At 43.6% G+C, this 22,495-nt stretch overlaps 1 protein-coding gene across 1 annotated transcript in view; it reads left to right on the top strand.

The window, feature by feature from the left end:
* The window catches only part of MYH15 (myosin heavy chain 15), a 160,287-nt gene that overhangs the window by 101,847 nt on the left and 35,945 nt on the right, over positions 1-22,495 (top strand). Inside the window, exons 29-34 of the mRNA XM_030204176.1 lie at positions 2,999-3,388; positions 5,683-5,809; positions 7,317-7,435; positions 10,514-10,710; positions 13,397-13,746; positions 18,124-18,248. Of these exons, the coding sequence (XP_030060036.1) occupies positions 2,999-3,388; positions 5,683-5,809; positions 7,317-7,435; positions 10,514-10,710; positions 13,397-13,746; positions 18,124-18,248 (1,308 nt within the window). The remainder of the gene's footprint in view (positions 1-2,998; positions 3,389-5,682; positions 5,810-7,316; positions 7,436-10,513; positions 10,711-13,396; positions 13,747-18,123; positions 18,249-22,495) is intronic.

Here is a 22,495-nt window from a genome sequence, read left to right as displayed (position 1 = left end):
GTATAATATCTATGTTATTTGAATGTTCTTCCATGCTGTCTATTATGGTATTGTTTGTATTGTACCAACAATCATGATATTTCTGTTATATGGTTGTTCTACAGTACTGTTAAATGTGTATATTTCTGATAATGTTTCTTGTGAGTCCTGGTACTAGGTTTCAACTTGCAGTTTCCAAGTTTGCCTCATTGATTGTATTTACAGGGTGAGGTAAAAAAGTAATCCCCTAGAGGTTTTTTTGCCATTTTCTCAGCAACCGCTTTGAATTTCAACAAGAACTTTTACATACTTATTTAGTCATCATACTCACACATTACCATTAAACAACATTTAATTATCTTAAGCTATGTTGATACTGACATTTTAGCATTACTACCTAGCGATTTTTGCATGTTAAAAATGTTCGAGCTAAAACACAGTAAAATAACATCATTCAAATGATACAATTAAACAATGTGACAGAATTTCACAGTTACTGTGAATGCTCAAAGTGTCCACCTCCGGCTTTAATACAGGCCTTCAGTCGCTTTAACAGCCTTGTCGATCAGTTCCTGTGGCAGGCTGGCCTAGGTCATTTGTAGCACTTTCTTGAGCTCAGCGATCCTTTGTGGCTTTGGGTGGAGCTTGAGATAGACCTCCCAAATTGCTCCCAAGACCAAAAGGTCTACGTCACTGTGAAATCAATAACAGTAAGCTGGTACCCTGTTTTTTTCCCCCCAAATAATGGTAGTTTTACAGTGCAAGTCTGTAATTTCACCGTGTTTACATATAATCTTATTCTACTAGGCACATAAACTTAAGAGAGCAACAACCTGTAAATTTTCTCTTTGAAATTCCAAGAGGTTGCTGACAGAACAGCAAACAACTCTAAGGGGGTTACTTTTCTTTTGCTTTACCATAGTAACATAGTAGATGACGGCAGAGAAAGACCTGTATGGTCCATCCAGTCTGCCCAACAAGATAAACTCATATGTGCTACTTTATGTGTATACCTGACTTTGATTTGTATCTGCCATTTTCAGGGCACAGACCGTAGAAGTCTGCCCAGCACTAGCCCCGCCTCCCAACCACTAGCCACGCCTCCCCCCACCGACTCTGCCACCCAATCTCCGCTAAGCTTCTGAGGATCCATTCCTTCTGAACAGGATTCCTTTATGTTTATCCCACACATTTTTGAATTCCGTTACCGTTTTCACCTCCACCACCTCCCGTGGGAGGGCATTCTAAGTATCCACCACTCTCTCCGTGAAAAAATACTTCCTGACATTTTTCTTGTCTGCCCCCCTTCAATCTCATTTCAATCCTCTAGTTCTACCGCCTTCCCATCTACGGAAAAGGTTCATTTGCGGATTAATACCTTTCAAATATTTGAACGTCTGTATCATATCACCCCTGTTTCTCCTTTCCTCCAGGGTATACATGTTGAGGTCAGCAAGTCTCTCCTCATACGTCTTGGAACGCAAATCCCATACCATTCTCGTAGCTTTTCTTTGCACCGCTTCAATTCTTTTTACATTGAAGTGGTTCATATTTAGTCATTTTATTATTGTTATGCTATTAACAAAATTGTAAGTTTTATGTTCATCTGTACCTACTGTACATCAACCTTGGATAAACTGTTCATAAAGGCAGTTAATAAATCCAAATAAATAAATAAAATAAAGACAGCCTATGTGCTCTTATAAAACAGCCTCCCCCATCCACCCACCCCCCAGGTATTTACATCACTTGGAGGCATGCACAAATGATCTTCCTAAGTTTGCATGGATAAATGCATATTTTATAACACCTCCAGGAATGCCTTTGCGTATTCCACTAAAAGACGTACTATGGGTCAGTAGCACACAGTTTTATACACGTATACTCCAAAACAATTTTATAAGCACCTCTTTCTGCAGGTCAAATGCTGTTTTACCCACGGAAAACCTTGAAAAAATTACCCCCATGGTGTATAATTAAACACCTGTGCCTCATTGGACAGTGTTAATGCTATGGCAGAGGTGCACTACCAGCCACTGCAATGGTATGACAGTTTACATGCACCAATTCACGCATACAGGGGTTGAAAATGGTGCAAAATGCTGCAGCAATGTTGATTGTTGGTGTTACAAGGTCTGTTCATATTTCACCAATTTTGAAACATTTTCATTGGTTACCTGGGCAGTGCCGGATACAATTTAAGGTTTTGTGTTTTAAATATCAAGCCCTATATTTGCCTGCACCAAGGTATTTTTAAATTTGTGTTTCTCGATTTGTAAACTGCTTAGATGTAGGTGGTATATAAATATTGAAAATAAATGAATAAATAAACAAACTGTATAGTGTGTTAGGGGGCAGGAACTGTGTGGGGGGGGGGTCTTTAAATAGGCACACTGGCACTTTCAGATGCCAATGTATTCCTATGGGCGTCTTTAGCGTTTAGCGAAGCCTATTTTTAACACGCGCTAAAACGCCAGAGCGCCTACCTAAAAGAGCCCCTTGGTGGGAGAGCAGGTAAGGACTGCATAATACAGTGATTGCACAATACTTAACATGCGCTAGCTTTCATCTATGCAGTTATAACTTCGCTTAGCGCCTTCTCAATAGAACAAACTAAAGGGATCTTTTACTAAAGATTGGCTTGAGTTATCTGCAGCAGGGCCCATTTTATTCCTGTGGGCCTGCAGATAACTCGAGCTAACCTTTAGTAAAAGCCCCCCCTAAGTGCAGCCACATTAGCTGCAACAAGATTCTGTGCATGCTAATGCACATAGCCATGCATTAATTCCAGAAATGCTGGGCAGATCAACAATTAGCACGCAGATTTGCGCTTAACAAACACTTCTTTATGCTGTTAGGGCATGCTAAATGCAAAAACTTAACACACTTTAGTAAAAGACTTCTAATCCTAAAAGCATAAAATTAGCACTACACGTTAATCCCTTTTCCTCATTATACTGTGCAATGTAGCAAAATCTTTATTTAAAGAGAGTACATGGCTATTTTCTTTGCTTAACAGGCTCGTATAGAGGAATTAGAAGAGGAGCTGGAAGCAGAAAGAGCTGCCAGAGCCAAGGTGGAAAAACAGCGCTCAGATCTGGCGAGGGAACTGGAAGAACTCAGTGAGAGGCTAGAGGAGGCTGGAGGAGCCTCCACAGTACAGATGGAGATGAACAAGAAGCGGGAGGCCGAATATCTGAAGGTGCGTCGGGATTTAGAAGAGGCGACACTAAATCATGAGGCCACAGCTGCAGCGTTGAGAAAGAAACATGCAGATAGCATGGCGGAGATGGGAGAACAGCTGGACAACCTGCAGCGGGTCAAACAGAAGCTCGAGAAGGAAAAGAGTGAACTCAAGATGGAAGTGGATGACCTGGCCTCCAACATGGAACAAATGGCTAAAGCAAAGGTATGATTCAAGACTGGAAGTCTCTGGAAAGGAAGGCATTCTATAAAAATATGTTGTGATAGATATAGAACAGTTTTGCTTCAGAGATTTGACAATGAGTGGGGGAGGAGAAAATAGGGTTGCCAACTGGATCCAGATTCGCCTGACAGTGTTGATCCAGTCCTGGGTTTACCCAATTGCAAGCAGGAACTTGTAGTTCTGATTTCCCCATTGCAGCCCCCTAAGAAAAGCAAAACTACAAGTCCCTGCATGCAATGAGGTAAATCCAGGACTGGATCAACACAGTTAGGTGAATCTGGATTCACTTCTCAACTTAACATGGGCTGCAATTAAGATGTGTTTACCACTAACCCCAGTTATTAGTAAGTAGGTCTCATTGCATAAAATGGGACCTGTGCTGAAATAGCATGGGTTAGTGGTAAAATAACACATCATAATGGTAGCCCACACACTGATAACTTCCCCCCTCATTGTAAAGAGTTTTAGTCTATGGTAACCAGAGCTGATATTATGATGTCATATTGCCTCATTCCACCAGTGCCTAAGAGCCAACCTCTTCAGTGATGTCACAATGGATTGATTGTCCTACACTTGGCTCACTTTTATTACATACTAGTAAAAAAGGCCCGTTTCTGACACAAATGAAACGGGTGCTAGCAAGGTTTTCCTCGGAGTGTGTATGTTTGAGAGAGTGTATGTGAGAGTGACTGTGTGTGAGAGAGAGAGTGAATGTGCGAGTGTGTGTGTGTGAGGGAGAGAGTGAGTCTGGGTGCAAGTGTGTCTGTGAGAGAGAGAGTGTGTGTGTGTGAGAATAAGAGTGTGTGCAAGTGCGTGTAAGACACAGTGTGAGAGAGAGAGTGTGTGTTTCACACAGATACAGTGTGTGCAAGAGGGAGAGTGTGTGTGAGACACAGACTCTCTGTGAGACTGAGTGTATGAGACCAAGAGAGTGTGTGAGTGACTGTATGACACATAGAGAATGAATGTGATACAGTGTGAGACATAGACTGTGTGAGAGACAGTGTGTGAGAGTGAGAGAGAGAAAGACATTGACTGTGTGAGAGAGAGTGTGTGTGTGTGTGACAGAGATACCTCTCCCCCCTCTCTGGTGTCAGCCCCCCTCCCCCCCCTCTGGTGTCTGAGCATTACTGTGCAGGATGCTGAGCTCTGGCTGTGCTTCAAGGAACTGACCAATCCTATTTAATAGAATGCACCTCCAACATTCTGAAGCCGAGAAACCTTGTGTGGTTGGTCACTTCTGCTTGTGACGAACCCGGAAGTACGTGATGTCAATTCAGGAGATGGATACAGAAAGCAGGAATGCCTCAGCCATACAGTCAGCTTCAGAATGTTCGAGGTGCGTTTTATTATATAGGATTGCTGCGATTTCAATTTCTAGACATTTCTTTTTTCTTTAAGGGGGGGAGATTATCAACATGGGCTACGGTTAAGGTGTGTTATTTTACTGTTAAACCTCAGTTATTAGTAACTAGGTCTCAATGTATAAAATGGGATCTGTGCTAAAATAGCACAAATTAGTGGTAAAATAACGTGTTTTAATAATAGCACCTACTTTTTACACATGCATACCACACACAATTTTATGAGCCCTTTTCAACATGTTAAACAGATTATACATGTAGAAAAAACTATATAGAAATACTGCACCTCCCCCCCAAATGTGGAAACATGAATACAGCATGAGTTTTGGATAGGAGGGCATAGACTGCCCAGAAATATTTATCTACGTACTCTTACTTGATTATATTAAGAGAAATTTCTTACCTTGAACAACCTTCTAAGACTTTTTCAGGGATTAAAAAATATAGAACGGATGATCACACATATTTGCAAATCAATTTCTGGAATTTTGCTTTTTATTCATTAAAAAGCTAATAGGAAAATCAATGGTTAATGTTACATTCTGGGGACATGGAAGCCATTGGCGCTGCTCAACGCTCACCCATGGAAGTCAATTACCAAGAGTGAAAAATGTACAACACTGCTCCTAATATGAGGCAAATAGAACCAAAAAGTCAGCATTTTGAGGACATAATATCCCTCAGGACTTTTACGGTTTCTGATTATGAAGCACATTGGGATCTTTACTGGATGAAAGGTAGTACATACATTGAAAATATTATTATATTCTGACTGAAAGTTTCAGCTACCTGTAAATGCATATTAACTAGCTGAGACGATAATTAAGCTGTAGAAATAATTACAGAAAAAAGTTTGCTGACTATTGAAATCTCTTCTACCATCTAATCCTATCCAATGTGGCTGCTGTTCAGGGGATAGCAGAGAAACTTTGTCGCACTTATGAAGATCATTTGAATGAAGCAAAATCAAAACTTGATGAGATGACTCGGCAAGTGAATGAACTCAGCAGCCAGAAAGGAAGGCTACAGACAGAAAATGGTAGGGAGATTACAACCTGTGATAGGGATCACATGTTGAATGCAATGTCTGAGAAGTGATGGACCTTTGATGAACTCAACTTTATTACAATAGGGTTACATAAGTACATAAGTATTGCCATACTGGGACAGACCAAAGGCCCATCAAGCCCAGCATCCTGTTTCCAACAGTGACCAATCCAGGTCACAAATACCTAGCAAGATCCTAAAAAAGTACAAAACATTTTATGTTGCGTATCCCAGAAATAAGCAGTGGAGTTTTCCCAAGTCCATTTTAATATGACCTTTTCCTTTAGCCGTCCAACCCTTTTTAAACCCCGCTAAGCTAACCACCTTTACCACATTCTCTGGCAATGAATTCCAGAGTTTAATTACTTCTGATGAAGGGTAGTGGTTTCTTTAAGAGAGAGGCTCTCTCTTAGTTAACTAAGGGGGTCTTTTACTAAGACACTCACATTTTTAGCGCGCCTAAATGTTAGAGATGCCAATGTATTCCTTTGGGCGTCTCTAATGTTTAGCGTGCACCTATTTTTAGAATGAGCTAAAAATGTGAGCACACCTTAGTAAAAGGCCCCCTAAAATTGTTATTGTGTCCTACCATATCTCTCCAGGAGCTCTGCATTAATGCATTTCGAATCATCTTCCTTTTTTTTTGTCCAGAGTTTCTTTTTCCAAGCATTCAAACATTCATACTTAAACTGTATTTCTTCCATTTGTGCCCCACTTTGTTCATAAATCTGTAATTTTAAATTTTTTTCATTGTATTTATCACTCATTCACAGTGGCGTCGTGAGGGCAGCTGACACCCAGGGTGGGTCGCCACTGCGCACCCCCCCCCCCCGGGTGCAGCGCGACGCACCCTCCCCCTCTGTGCGCAACCCCCCCCCCCCGCAAGGACATACCTGGAAGGCGGTGAGGGGCGGGCGGGAGGGCCAATCCGCCGAGTGCACGCCGCTGGGGGGTGTCGGCGCCTCGCTGGTTCCTTGCTCTCTCTGCCCCGGAACAGGAAGTAACCTGTTCTGGGGCAGAGAGAGCAAGGAACCAGCGAGGCACCGACACCCCCCAGTGGGGTGCACCCGGGGCAGACCGCCCCACCGCCCCCCCTTCCTACGCCACTGCTCATTCATTTCAATGATTTGCTGCCAGCACCATTTTATTTTACTATTTGCAATTACATTTTGAGACAGAAATAGCCTGTTATCCATAAATATCAACATTCATTGTAATCAATAGAATTACATTAAGCAGATCCAAGAGTTTCAAATTAGCATTTGAAAGTAGTTGGCCAACCAGTTGAATTTGTTGACATACACTTCCACTGGCATACAATACTGTTTTCCCACAAAGCTTTCTTTCTTATCGAAGGGGTCTGTTCTTGTGAGGGTAAAGTTCACTATGGCAGTAATGCTGGTGTTCCTGAATATCAAGGGGAGGGGGTAGAGTGTGGTGGGGATAGAGGGAATATAAAGCACTCATGCAATATTTTGCTTCCTCACACTTTATGCTAGGTGAATTTGGACGACTGCTGGAAGAAAAAGAATCTCTGATAAACCAGCTGTCACGGGGAAAAACATCTTTTACGCAACAGATTGAAGAACTAAGGAGACAATTGGAAGAAGAGACCAAAGTAATACTTCTTCACCATGAAATCTTCTATTCAGTCATTGACAGGAATGGTTTTTATTTGAAATGAAATGGGAAATTTTAATGATTGTTTTGTTCTTCATTGTTTTGAAAATGAAACAACTGAAATTTGGTCCATTTTCAAAATATGTCAATATCAGCTCCAGAACTGGGATCTCGCCGAACCTCATTCCCACCCTCCACACAGATGCCTTAAAAAGTCTTCCCCAAGGCTTGTGGTCAGAATCTATGGCCACATCCCCTGGGACCCACCTCACTTCTTACCACAGCTCTATCTTTTCAGGTGCAGGAGTGATTTCCAGCCCTCCTACCAGTCCTGTTTTTCAAAATGGTACAAGCCAACCTGAGGCTGGTGTCACTGAATTTTTTTTTTTTTTAGTCTTAGTATTTTTATTGATTTTAAAGCAGCATAACAGTGAACAAGTCAGTATAACACTAGACAAATTTCAAAAAGCGGGAAGGGGGGGGGGAATAAACAGCAGAAGAAAAACTTCTCAACAGGCATTTGTAAAGTAGGACAATAACAAAGACCACTTCTCCTTATAGGAAATTTATCGACATGACCTTTTAGCTAGAAATACGTCATATTTATAAGTCTGAAATACTAAATTCCACCAATGCTGATGTGTGGCTTGACTCAGATCCTTCCAGTGCCCAAAAACAACTTTCAAGGCTAAACTAAGCAAAGTATTCACAAGCAAGCATTCATTGTAGCTTAACATAGAGCGAAAACACTGGTCTCTGAGCAACACATACTTGTACAACATAGGACCAGTGAAATGAAAGACATCTGTTAAAGTAAGCCATATATCAGTCCAACATGATTTAAGACACACACAGTCAAAAATGAGGTGTTTGAGAGTACCCCGCTCAGCATGGCAAGACCAACAGAGGCTGGGGATGGAAGGGTTAATGGTATGTGACCGGAGGGTCGTCCATAAATGAATTGTTGCCATAAAAGAAAATAGCGTAGGCATCCCGATCTGCAAAAATTCACAATGGCACCAGCCTCAAGTCAGCTAGTGCCAGTTTGAAAAACCAAGACTGGTGGAATGGGAGTGTCTGGTGATCATGGCTATCCCTGAAGACAAACTGATGGGATAAGAGACAGGGTGGAGGACTTCATTTTTAAAACACTATCAGTAGGGTTCAGACCCAGTAATTTTTATTTAATTTTGCTTTTATTTAATTGTGGTTTTTGCTGTTTAAATTCTTTTGAATAAATAAAACAAAATTAAACAAATGAAAAGCATATTCAGTAAGCACTTTTGGCTTTCAGAGCATTCACATGCTCAAGTTCCCTCGGGACATATAGAAATGTTATATATCCACATTCCCAGGTATCTTAGATTCCAAATTAAGGGCTTCTTTTACAAAGCTGTGCTAGCGATTTCCGTGCGACAAATGAGAAGAAGCCCATAGGAATTCAATGGGCTTCCTCTCATTTGCCACACCAAGAATCAGTAGCGCGGCTTTATAAAAGAGGCCCTAAAAGCATTACATTGGAAATAGAGAATTTTCTAAGTAAATCCTTGCTGCATGGTATCCCTAGCTTAGTCAATCCTGTTCAAATACATGTACTGCAATACATAGGAAACTAAAATGCTCTGAAAACTAGAGAATCAAAATATAGCTCTGCAAATCATCAATGGGGTTGTACCAAGTTACATGCTGACCATGATCGACTTGCCTGCCAGAAATGCTGACCCGACATCGCGATTATATCTCACCTTGCATTACCCAAGCTGGAAAGGATGTAAGCACGGCTCTATTCAGGCGTCAAGCTTTCCATTCATCAGTGTGCAAAGCTGGATTGCACTTCCAAGAGCAATAACCAGTCTGAGTGACTACCTTCTCTTTCGCAAGGCACTAAAAACCCATCTGTTTGCAAAAACATTTTCTACAAGACCTATGTAGGCCTATAACCCCTGCAAGCATGCAAACGTGGATTCTGGTTGGACCCGTTCTTTTGTACCGTTCTATGTAAAGTGTCTTTTCTTTCTTGCACTTTTGCTCTTCATTTCTAATTTGTCTCTGATATCACCCAGAGATCTTTCTCTCTCTCTGGTTTTGTAAGCCACATTGAGCCTGCATGTTTGTGGGGATAATGTGGGGTATAAATACATTGATAAATAAATAAAATATAGGAATGCAATGTATTTGAACTTCTAATACTTTATTAAAACCTCTGGCTCAATATTGAACTGGCAGTGGTCAGTGCTTTTATAAAAGCTGACCACTGCTGGCTAATTTAAACTCAGATACTCAGTACCAGGCCATGTCCTAGCACTGGCACTGAATATCTCAGTCAGTGGTGTTACCCAGAAATTATATAGGTACGGCTGATATTTAGTGTCATACCTGCATAGCTAACTGGGCAGCTATTTAGTCAGCCCTACTTGCCTGGTTAGCTATGCAGGTATCAGCACTGAAAAATGGCCTGCGGTAGTGTAGGCGCATGCTTTGGGCATGCAAAGAACCATTTTTCTGCACGCCTGCAAAAAATGCCTTTTTAAAATTTTTGACGAAAATGGACATGCGGCAAAATCAAAATTGGTGCACGTCCATTTTGGGTCTGAGACCTTACCATCAGCCATTGACCTAGCGGTAAAGTCTCACTCGGTAATGGCCTACACGCATCAAATGCCACTTGGTGCACGTCCAAAAATAAAAATTAGTTTTCAAATGCATGCCAAAAATGAAATTACCGCAAGACCCACACAGTAGCTGGGTGGTAACTACATTTTGGCGCACATTGGGCGCACGTAGATGCTTACGCAACTTAGTAATAGGGCCCCTAAATATTGCTGGTGCCCAGCACTACCCGACAATGCTGTGGTGGTAAGAGGGGATATTCAGCAGTGCTGCCTAGTTAAGTGCCACTGAATTTCCCCTCCTGACCTGTTCAGGGTAATCTAACTGAATGGTTAAATCATTTTGAATATGAAGCTTTTCATCTTTTAATCAGAATCAGATCACAACGATATCTGGCAATTTTGTCCCAGCAGTTATGAGAAGTGATAATGCATGAGAGCACGTCTTATTTTTCTCCTCTCATCAGGCAAAGAATGCATTAGCACACAGTTTGCAAGCTGCCAGGCATGACTGTGAGCTTCTGCGAGAGCAATACGAAGAGGAACAAGAGGCCAAAGCTGAGCTGCAGCGAGCTTTGTCCAAAGGAAATGCAGAGGTGGCGCAGTGGAGAAATAAATATGAGACAGATGCCATTCAAAGGACAGAGGAGTTAGAAGAAGCTAAGTAAGCTGAAAAGAATCTTAGAGGCAATATAAATTAATACATATAACAGAAGTCCTGTATATATAGATGCTGCGGTCACCACGTGTACACTTTCTGTTTAATTTAGGGCTGCTATTCAGCAAGTCTAAGTGAAACAGAGAAATTGTCCATTTAGGGGGAATTCTATAACTAGGTGTCTATCCTTATTTTCGAAGGAGAAGGCCGGTCATCTTCCGACACAAATCGGGAGATAGCTGGCCATCTCCTAAACCCGGCCAAATTGGTATAATCGAAAGCCAATTTTGGCCGGCTTCAACTGCTTTCCGTCACAGGGCCAGCCAAAGTTAAAGGGGGCATGTTGGCAGGGTACGGAAGGCGGGATGGGGCGTGGTTAAAAAATGGCCGGCTTCGGACGATAATGGAAAAAAGAAGGCCGGCTCTGATGAGCATTTCACCGGCTTCACTTGATCCCTTTTTTTTAGGACCAAGCTTCAAAAAGGTGCCCCAACTGAACAAATGACCACCGGAGGGAATCAGGGATCACCTCCCCTTACTCCCCCAGTGGTCACCAACCCCCTCCCACCCCCACCCCCCAAAAAATATATATTTTTTTGCCAGCCTCTAAGCCAGCCTCAAATGTCATACCCAGCTCCCTGACAACAGTATGCAGGTCCCTGGAGCAGTATTTAGTGGGTGCAGTGCACTTCAAGCAGATGGACCCAGGCCCATCCACCCCTACCTGTTACACTTGTGGTGGTAAATGTTAAGCCCTCCAAAACCCCCCACAATCCACTGTACCCACTTGTAGGTGCCCCCCTTCATCCCTAAGGGCTATGGTAGTGGTGAACAGTTGTGGGGAGTGGGATTTGGGGGGGGGATTTAGGGGGCTCAGCACCCAAGGTAAGGGAGCTATGCACCTGGGAACTATTTTTGAAGTCCACTGCAGTGCCCCCTAGGGTGCTCGGTGTCCTGGCAAGTGAGGGGGACCAGTGCACTACAAATGCTGGCTCCTCCCATGACCAAATGCCTTGGATTTGGCCGGGTTTGAGATCGCCGGCATTAGTTTCCATTATTGGCGAAAACCGATGCCTGCCATCTTAAGCACATTTGGCCAGCCTGAACCATATTATCGAAATGAAAGATGGCCGGCCATCTTTTTCGATAATACGGTTCGGGACTGCTCTTTGCGGCGCTGGCCAAATAGATGGTCGGCGCCGTTCGATTATGCCCCTCCATGTTATCTACTTTCATTTATGGAATACTAGTGTAACCAGGTATATATGTGCATATGCACTTAGATGCAAGCACTTACACCAGCCAAAAACCTGGCATAAGCATGTGCACCCAAATGCCAGAGATACATGTGTAATTTACATACATGTGAGCCTGACCATACTCAGCCCAGGTTGAACACCTACTTGTAAAATGTGAATTATAAAATCCTTTTAGTAAACTGTGGTAAAAAGTGGCCTTAGCGTGCCCTTATGCAGGTCTCTCTCACACACTAAGGCTACTTTTATTGCAGCCAGAAAATTGTCGATTTTCCTTTTTTTCTGAATTAATGGCCATGCACTAATTTTGTCAGCGTGTGGCCATTAAATAAAATTAGCACATAAGCATTTACCGACACTCATGTTCCTAATCCTGCACTAGTCAGTTAGCACGTGGTAATGCAGCATGCTGATGAGAGCAGAAACCCCCACTCTCCTCCCCCAAGACATGCCAAAATATTTTTGGGTGTGTGGTTTGCGTATGTAGATCCAGAACTTACTGCAGGATGCTTTAGCACATCCTGTGGTAAGCACACTAGCACTGACCTCAGCTTAGTAAAAGTACCTTATGTAAGATACATGCATATTTACATAGTAGGTGGGTTTTAGGCATTTATCCATGTGTGTGCACATGTATGTTCATTTATGCCATTATTCTAATCATTTACAAATGTCTATATAGGTTGCCCAAATGTGGACACTAGAATGCACAGCTCTGAGCACAAATTTTGAAAGAGGCGGTAACACAATCCTCATAAATCCCTATTTTTGCTTGATTTTTCAATATAACATTTACTTATATCAGTTGTCCCAATTTCTTCATTTTTATCTTTAAATTCCAAAGTAATGCTTAGCTTTTCAGCCACATTCGATTGTATGTGATGGAGACTCGGTATTGGGATTTATGAGGATTGTGATACCGCCTCTTCCAAAATGCTTGGCTCATAATAATCTTTAGCCATTGTAGAGGTCGGTACGCTAATCTGATGACCCTATAAAAGTGCCTCAGTGTGTTTAGTGATAATGAAGATATAATTGAGGTGATGTTGAGTATATTGTAAGTGATTGATGACGTACTCCCTTCACATCTTAAGTTGGATATATGCCTATATATTACAGTGCATAAATGTTGGCACTTTAGCACACAATTTATAGTTTTCAGCAAAACGTCCAAAATTGGATTCAGGCGTCATATTGAAAATGCCCCTCTAAGTATGTAATATAATATTGTAATTACTGAGTGCTCAAATTCTTATTATATAGCGATACACAGGCATAAAGTTTGATTATAAGCCATCTGGGGCAGGGAAATATTTACTGCATCTTAATACAACTCACCTCGAGCTCAGATTTGGAAAGGCAAGTAATTAAATTTAAAAAAAAAAGAAAAAAAATTCTACAATTTTAAACTTATTTTCTTTCTACCTCCATCATAGGAAAAAACTGGCTGCTCGCCTGCAAGAAGCTGAGGAAGCGGTGGAAGCCGCCAATGCAAAATGCTCTTCCCTGGAGAAAACGAAGCACCGGCTCCAGAGTGAGCTGGAGGACATGATGATCGACCTGGAGAGGTCTAACTCTGCTGCTGCTGCACTGGACAAGAAACAGCGCAACTTTGACAAAATCATTGCCGACTGGAAGCAGAAGTACGAAGAAACCCAGGCAGAGCTGGAAGCGTCGCTGAAGGAGGCCCGCAGCCTCAGCACCGAGCTCTTCAAACTGAAGAATGCTTATGAAGAGTCTTTGGACAGCTTGGAGACAGTAAAGAGGGAAAATAAGAACCTCCAAGGTGCAGTGGGCCTTCTTATTCACTCTCTTCTGTTTTGGTATTCTACTCTGAGGTAAACAGAGTGAAGTTTTAGAAGAATATAGTAGAGATTGCTGGAGCAAATTTCCAAATGTACCAACACAGATGGAAAACTCACAGAAAAGAGCACTGCTTTTACCATGGAGTGGAGACATGGCCTGGTGGTTAGTGCAGTGGCCTGAGAACCAGGTTCAGTTTCCACTGCAGTTCCTGACACAACTGACCCAAAACCGTTAATGTTTTATTTTAAATACAGTTAGGCCAAGGATGGCCCAGCCTAAAAAGTGAGATTTACCATCCCAGTGAGTGAGATTTTTCCAACAGTGTTTCAGGGATATAAATCTATACACCATATGTCCCCCTCTCCCCAAGCAATCTCTTCTCTTTGATCTCAATCAATTTTCACCCTCCAGCAACCGTTCCTGTCATCTATTACCCAGTACAACCTCTATCATCTTCATCATCCTCTAACATAACTTCCCCTCTGCCCTCAAGTGCCCCTCACCTAGCAAATATGTACCCTCTGGCCTCAGTCATAACCCCCCCTCCCCCCCCCCCAACCTCTTTACAGACACACTTGTACTTACCTTCTTTTCTTAGAGGGAACTTAGAACTACAAGTCCCAGACATATAATGGGAGGAGGGAATAAAATAAGTACCAGCTTAGCACATCCTGATGACATGGGACTGTACAGTCACCAGTGGCGTAGCCAGACTGCCAATTTTGGGTGGGCCTGAACCCAAAGTGGGTGGGCACAAAATTTTCTCTCTACCCCCCTCCCCCAGGAAATATTTAGTCACACTTTTCAGTGAGCTTTCAGAAGCCAAAACCTCCTGTCTCAGGTCAGTACAATGCTGTTACAGTATCCTCTCCTGACCTAAGGAAGGAAGTATTGGTCTCTGAAACTTTATTAACACAGGTACCATATTACTTTATCCTAAATTAAAAATAAAATTATTTTCTTTACCTTTGTTGTTTGGCCATTTACTTTTTCTCATTGTGTTGCTCCCAGTCTCTAGATTCTGCTTTCCTTCGTCTTTCTCTTGCTAGGGTTTCCTGTCCATTCATTACCTATGGCTTTTCATCTTTTCCTCACCCTTGTTCGCCACATGCCCCTTCCTCTTATTCTCCAGTCTTTCCCTACTCTGTCCTCTCCCTCTTTCCATCCAGCAGCTCCCCTCTTTCTCTCCCCATCCTTCCAGTGTCTCCCCTCTTTCTTTTGCATCCAGCGTCTCCTTTTTCTCCCTACCCTTCCATCCAGTGTCTTCCCTCTTTCTCTCCTTATCCTTCCACTCATCTACCCTCTCTCCTGATCCTTCCATCTAGTGTCTCTATCTCCCCTCTCCTTCTATTCAGTGTCTATCTCTCTACCCTTTTCTGTTCAGTCTCCTCCCGCTCTCCACATCCTTCTAGTTTCTCCCCTTTCTCTCTGCATCCTTTCATCCATCTCCCCTCTTTCTCTCCCTATCCTCCCATGTCCAGCAGCTCTCTTCCCTCTAATCCCTTCTTCCTCTTCCTTCCTTGTCCAGCAGCTCTCCAGCCCCTTCCTCCTCTCCCTCCCATGTCCAGCAGCTCTCTCCCTTCCATCCAATCCCCTCATCCTCTCCATCCCATGTCCAGTAGCTCTCTCCCTTCCCGCCAGTCCCTCCCATGTCCCAGCAGCTCTCCCTTCCCGTCAGTCCTTTCTTCCTCTCCCTCCCATGTCCCAGACGCTCTCTCCCTTCCCTCCAGTCCCTTCTTCCTCTCCCTCCCATGTCCCAGCAGCTGCTCCCTTCCCTCCAGTCCCTTCTTCCTCTCCCTCCCATGTCCCAGCAGCTTCTCCCTTCCCTCCAGTCCCTTCTTCCTCTCCCTCCCATGTCCCAGTAGCTCTCTCTTCTTTCCCTCAAGTCCCTTCCTCCTCTCCCTCCTATGTCCCAGCAGCTCAGCCACTTCCCCCCAGGCCCGCGAATCCACATCCTTCCCGCGCTGTCGCAGCCCTTTTGTCCCGCGGAGGCAGTGTTTCCTTCCTACCCTGTCTTCTCCCCAGGCTCCGCTGCATCGTCCCTGCAAGAGGAATTGTTTTCCTTTTCGGCCGTCGCGCTGCGCTGCCATACACACAGGCAGCTTCGCTCCTCCCCCGCCGCGTTCATCCGGCCCTAACAGGAAGTGCATCAGAGAGGGCCAGAATGGACGCGGCGGGGGAGGAGCGAAGCTGCCTGTGTGTATGGCAGCGCAGCACGACGGCCGAAAAGGAAAACGATTCCACTTGGAGGCCGGGACGATGCAGGGGAGCCTGGGGAGAAGACAGGGCAGGAAGGAAACGCTGAACGCTGCCTCCGTGGGACAAAAGGGCAGCGACAGCGTGTGAAGGATGGGCGGGCCTGGAGGGGGGGGGGTCTCTGCTCTCTCCATTTGTTCCTTTACTTTCTCTGCTCTGCTCTCTTCCCAGATGCATGAGAGATCAGGCTGTTTGCATAACAGAAAGTGATGGCATCTGGTTGCGTTTACCACATGCCTAATGCACATAACCTGGAATCTGTAGAAAGGGCTTCTGTATAAGCTGAGAAAACTAGACTAAGCATTTTCAACAGTAATATATAACTCTTCAAGCCATCAATATTCAAAGGCACGTGGATAGTAATTTTATAAGTATACACTAAAAGTCACACCATGATTATGCACGTAAATCATTAGCCTAATAGCATTTATGTACGTATGGCAGTGGTACAGCCAGACCTGTCGTTTTGGATGTGCCCACAGTTAAGTTGGGTTGGCCTTCCAAAACTTAACTGTTACCACCTCCTCCGGCAAAGAGTTCCAGACCTTAACCGGAGGAGGTGGTAACAGCGGTTAGCGTATCTGGGTTTAAAAAAGGTTTGGAAAAATTCCTGGAGGAAAAGTCCATAGTCTGATATTGACACAGACATGGGAAGCAACTGCTTGCCCTGGGATTTGTAGTATGGAGTGTTGCCACAATTTGGGTTTCTGCCAGGTACTTATGACCTGGCATGGCCCCAATGCAGTATGATTAGAGCCAATGCTATAACGACATCTTGGCACCAAGATTCAGTTATAGAATACTGGTATGTGTCAGCATTGGCATGCCCATGTTTAGACATGTCCTCACTCCATGTCAATGGTAAGCATAAGCTGGCACAATTAAGTGCACAGAGTGAGGCACATAATTTATAGTATTCTCTAAACTACATGTGTAACTGAGAGACACCCCCATGGCCCATCCTTGCTCCACCCACATGTATGCCCCCCTTGCAGTTAGGTGTCACATTATAGAATAGCGCCTAATCACATACCTGCCTGTCAATCAATGGTAGTGGCATAGCCAGGAATTTTTAATAGGGGTGCATCTCCCGAGCCTTCCCCCCTCCCAGTACCTTAAAATCATCTCTGCTCCAGTCTTTACCTGGGTAGTGACAGTGGCACTCATTGACTGCCTGCATCAGGACTTTCTCTCTGAATCGTCCCACCCCTTCTGACACAACTTCCTGTATTGTGAAGAGTGGGACAGTTCAGAGAAAAAGCCCTGGTGCAGGCCGCAGGCAACCTATGAGTGCCACTGTCTGGCCGAAGACTGGAGTGGAGGTGATTTTAAGGCATTGGCGGCAGGGGGCCGGGTCTGACAGGGGGTGAGTATAAAACAGACGCACCTTCTAAAAATACACCACTGACTAATGGCACCTTTGGCGTGCCTAAGATTGGAGAATTGCTCTGTTAGCTTCCAAGTTATGCTCCTAAATTTGTGCCCTATTGTCAGCCAAACATAGGAGTCTAAGTTTTCAACTGAAAATTCAACTTAATTTATAACATAAAAGTTAAGCTTCTAAATTTAGGCCTGCCATTCATTTGCCTAGATCTATGAGTCTAATTTATGAGCCTAGTGTTGAAAATCGATGCTAAGCTACTAACTTCTTTTCCCCACCCTAAAGACACCCCTGTTGCCAGTCACTTTTTATGCACCCCTGTTGCCAGTCACTTTTTATGCTCCTAACTGTAAGGAGCATAAAAAGTGACTGGCAACAGGGGTGTCTTTAGGGTGGGGAAAAGAAGTTAGTAGCTTAGCATCAATTTTCAACACTAGACTTGTGAAATTTTGAGTATAAATTTAGGTGCTCAGCCCTCATAAATGTTCAAAGAGGCCAATTTAGGAGCATAACTCAAGATAGAAGCATATGTCCTATGAATATTGGGCCCACAGTACACAAGTGTGTATATACTTCTGCACTGTTGCTCCGTTTGATTTCCCATTTAGAAGCTGAGGTTTCGGTTTGGAAGTTGCCTTTGGGGATGTTGTCATGTTTGTTTCCTAAGTATGCTGGCAACCCTTTACATTTTTATCCAACATTATTGCCCTTTTTTTTTAGAGGAGATTGCTGACCTAACAGACCAGATCAGTGAAGGAAGCAAAAGCCTCCATGAGATAGAAAAGATCAAGAAACAGGTGGAACAAGAAAAGTCTGAGGTGCAGGTGGCACTGGAAGAGGCTGAGGTAAGCCTGTCCTGTATCCCTACTGTCCACTCATGGTTAAACCTATGGACATTTGGAGACTCATGGTCCACTCATGGTTAAACCTATGGACATCTGCTTAGGCCTTACCTCCTACTGCGCATGTGCTCCTTCATTAGCAATCTCCCACCCACCAGCTTGGTTCCAGTCTTCCTCTGAACAAGTAATACACCCTGCAGGCTATTCCCTGGTGGTTCCTAGGGAGCCTGAGACTCCACAAGACCAACGGGCATCATACAGTTTCTAGAAAGGCACCCACTGATTAAATACAGAAAATGCTGGGATTGGGAGTGTTGCAAGCTATAAACACTCCTTATGCTTCCCCCCTCCCCAAATGCTTACACCCCACTCACTAATGATGTGCTGTCAAGGAAGACAACGGACAGGTTACAAGTTTAGTGCTCCAGTTGCCCTTGCATCCTGTGCGGTCACACTAGCCACACATAGGGCTACTTTTACAAAGCTGCGCTACCGATATTTGGTGGGGCAAATGAGAAAAAGCCCATTCAATTCCTATGGGCTTCCTCTCATTTGCCGCACAGGAATCGCTAGTGCGGCTTTGTAAAAGAAGCCTATAGCTAGCTATGGCCCTATCTGGAATCACTGATTAGTCACTGACACAATGCTAACAAAGTAAACCGTAGATTAAAAAAAAAAGATATTACAATGGACTGTCAAAGTTATAACAAGGAAATAACAAACAGGGATGAAACAATAAACAATTATTAAAATTTACTTTAAATAGCCAGTGCGTGGAGAAGCTCCAGGTTCAGTCTGTCCACAGGAGGCTCTATAATGGTGGCACTGAGTCCTGATACAAGTCCATCATTCATACTCCTCCATCAGGCCTCTGAGTTGTGGTAAATTCTGTGCTAGGCCTCTCCGGAGATGGTGTTGCAGATCCAGTCTTGACCCTGGACACTGGCTTCTTGACCAATAACATTGCACAACCTGGGGACTCTCAGAAAACACTGTAATATTACAATTTCCTTAGAAATGCCTCCATTTTAATCAGAGGGTTGAACTCCTTCAGTCCAGACTGAGAGATTCCCTGCTGCCAGGAATTCCAGAACACTGCGCAGATAGGGACATCTTTGGAATAGAGTACAATGGATGTCCCCGAGAACATCAAGGAAGCAGTGTACATACCAATCCCTGTTATGCTACAGAGCCCAAACCTACATAGTAACATAGTAGATGACGGCAGAGAAAGACTTGTATGATCCATCCAGTCTGCCCAACAAGATAAACTCATATGTGCTACTTTATGTGTATACCTGACTTTGATTTGTATCTGCCATTTTCAGGGCACAGACCGTAGAAGTCTGCCCAGCACTAGCCCTGCCTCCCAACCACTAGCCCTCCCTCCCCCCCCCCCCACCGGCTTTGCCACCCAATCTTCGCTAAGCTTCTGAGGATCCATTCCTTCTGAACAGGATTCCTTTATGTTTATCCCATGCATTCTTGAATTTCGTTACCGTTTTCATCTCCACCACCTCCCGCGGGAGGGCATTCCAAACATCCACCACTCTCTCCATGAAAAAATACTTCCTGACATTTTTCTTGAGTCTGCCCCCCTTCGATCTCATTTCATGTCCTCTAGTTCTACCGCCTTCCCATCTACGGAAAAGGTTCATTTGTGGATTAATACCTTTCAAATATTTGAACGTCTGTATCATATCACCCCTGTTTCTGCTTTCCTCCAGAGTATACATGTTCAGGTCAGCAAGTCTCGCCTCATACGTCTTGTAACGCAAATCCCATACCTTTTTTGTAGCTTTTCTTTACACCGCTTCAATTCTTTTTACATCCTTAGCAAGATATGGCCTCCAAAACTGAACACAATAGTCCAGGTGGGGCCTCACTAACGACTTATACAGGGGCATCAACACCTCCTTTCTTCTGCTGGTCACAAGAATGGAGGTGTTGATGTTATAAAGAACAATAGGGGTAATGTTCTAAAAGGGCGCATATGTGAAAAGTCCAAAAAAGAGACCTATTGATGCCTAAAAAGTCATGCAGACAATAAAGGTGTATAAAACCTCCCTGTGCTGGATATTAGAATACCATCCTGTGTTTTCTGTTCAACATTTTGTACATAAATATTTGTTCCTGTTCTCATAAAATTGTTTTAGTGGATAGAAGAGGTATCAGTTGTGATCCTGAGACACTGCTAGAAGAACAAATTGTGCAAATATATTCATAGACTTCTCCTAAAGACCATTATTAAGAACCATAAACAGTTTTTCATATTAAAAAATATATTCAGTTATCTTCAATTCAAATATATTATCAATAAATGATTTTTTTTTAATTATATACTCTGACCAGATATAAAGCTGAGCTAAGGAACCAGCTTGGTATTCCCACACCCTTTCTTCAAAATACCACCTCTTGAATACATTTAGAATGATGCTTAACCATTTCTTCATGGAAAGCCAAGGATAACTGCAAAAACAAAAGGCACTAATCTGCCCACTGAGAAATCAACAAGATAAAAGCAGATCACATAAAAAACACAGAAATGAGTAAATAAAAAGTAGAAGTGGTTAATAAAACCAGGGCCGGTCTTAGCAAGTGCAGGGCCCTATGCAGAACAATTTGGTGGGGCCCCATCCTATCCCCGCCCCTATCCTAGCCCCGCCCCCCGCCTATTGATAAGATTATTCAATTTTTAGAAAAATTTTTATTTATGAAATTTCAAATAAAGACAAATGAAGCTAAACTTGTACAGAAAAACTGATTGAAATAATAAGCACAATGCTATCATGAAACCCCCCCTCCCAAGAAATTATTCAGTTCAAGTCCACAATTAGGAGTTCAAATTCTCATAACCCCGGGGGGTCAGAGGTGTGGACACACAATCTCTCCACTGCAAAACACTATACACAAACTTGTGCAAAAACACAGTCAGAACCTTACCAAACCATAACAGCACTAATTCCAAGGACAGGACGAGCTACAACCTTATGCATGGAAAGGCAGAACTGTAATTACACCAGGCTCTATAACACCAATACACTACCTTGTGAAAAAAAAAAGGGCTGCAAATACTACATGCTAGCAGGATACTGTACCTTGATCACACATGAAAAACACATGACACAACAAATATGAAGGCAAAATACTGAATGGAAAGTTACCTCAAGAAGTCAGACTCAGCATGCAGCAATACTAGAAAAATTGAAACTTACATGCAAAATATCACAGATGCACATTTCTAAAAGCTGACATATTCCAATTAATAAATTCTGAATAAAATACTTTTTTTCTACCTTTGTTGTCTGATCATTTAGTTTTTCTATTCGCTTTGGTCCCAGTGTCTTCTGTTTTATACAGTGTCTTCTTTCCGTTTGATATTTTTTCTCTCACCGTGTCCACCATCCTCCTGTGTCCTTATGTGTTCTGTCTACCATCTGTAGCCCCCTGTCCCTATCCTTTCTCCAGTTTCAGCATCTGCCTTCAAAGTGTTCCGATCCAGCCCTTAAATTCAACAATTTGCCCTCCATCCACATCCAGCATTTCTCCTCTCTCCCCTCCACTCCATTTCCAGCAATTTCTCCTCTCCCTGGGTCCTGCCATCCCATCCAAGTCCATCCTTGGCCCTCTCTGCCCTTCCCTCCTCCATCCACATCCAGCAATTCTCCTCTCTCCCCTCCCCTCCATTTCCAGCAATTTCTCCTCGCCCTGGGCCCTGCCATCCCATCCAAGTCCATCCTTGGCCCTCTCTGCCTTCCCTCCTCCATCCACATCCAGCAATTTTCCCCTCTCCTCCATTTCCAGCAATTTCTCCTCTCCCTGGGCCCTGCCCTCCCAACTGTTCCTCTCTCCCCTGCCCCCCTCCATTCACCCATGTATCCAGCAATTCCCCTCTCTCCCTGGGCCCTGCCATTCCATCCAAGTCCATCCTTGGCCCTCTCTGCCCTTCCCTCCTCCATCCACATCCAGTAATTGTCCCCTCTCCCTTCCCCTCCATTTCCAGCAATTTCTCCTCTCCCTGGGCCCTGCCCTCCCATCTGTTCCTCTCTCCCCTGCCCCCCTCCATTCACCCATGTATCCAGCAATTCCCCTCTCTCCCTGAGCCCTGCCATCCCATCCATGTCTCTCTTTCCCCTGCCCGCCCTCTTCTCTCCCCCACGATGCACGATTGATCATTGATCCCTTTCCTTTTTTGCTTTTAAATTTACCTCCAGTCCGGCAGCGTCAGTGAAAGCGCTCCCAGCCAGTAA

This window comes from Microcaecilia unicolor, chromosome 5, assembly GCF_901765095.1.
Source record: "Microcaecilia unicolor chromosome 5, aMicUni1.1, whole genome shotgun sequence".
Taxonomy (NCBI): Eukaryota; Metazoa; Chordata; class Amphibia; order Gymnophiona; family Siphonopidae; genus Microcaecilia; species Microcaecilia unicolor.
This window is presented reverse-complemented; position numbering and strand designations above follow the sequence as displayed.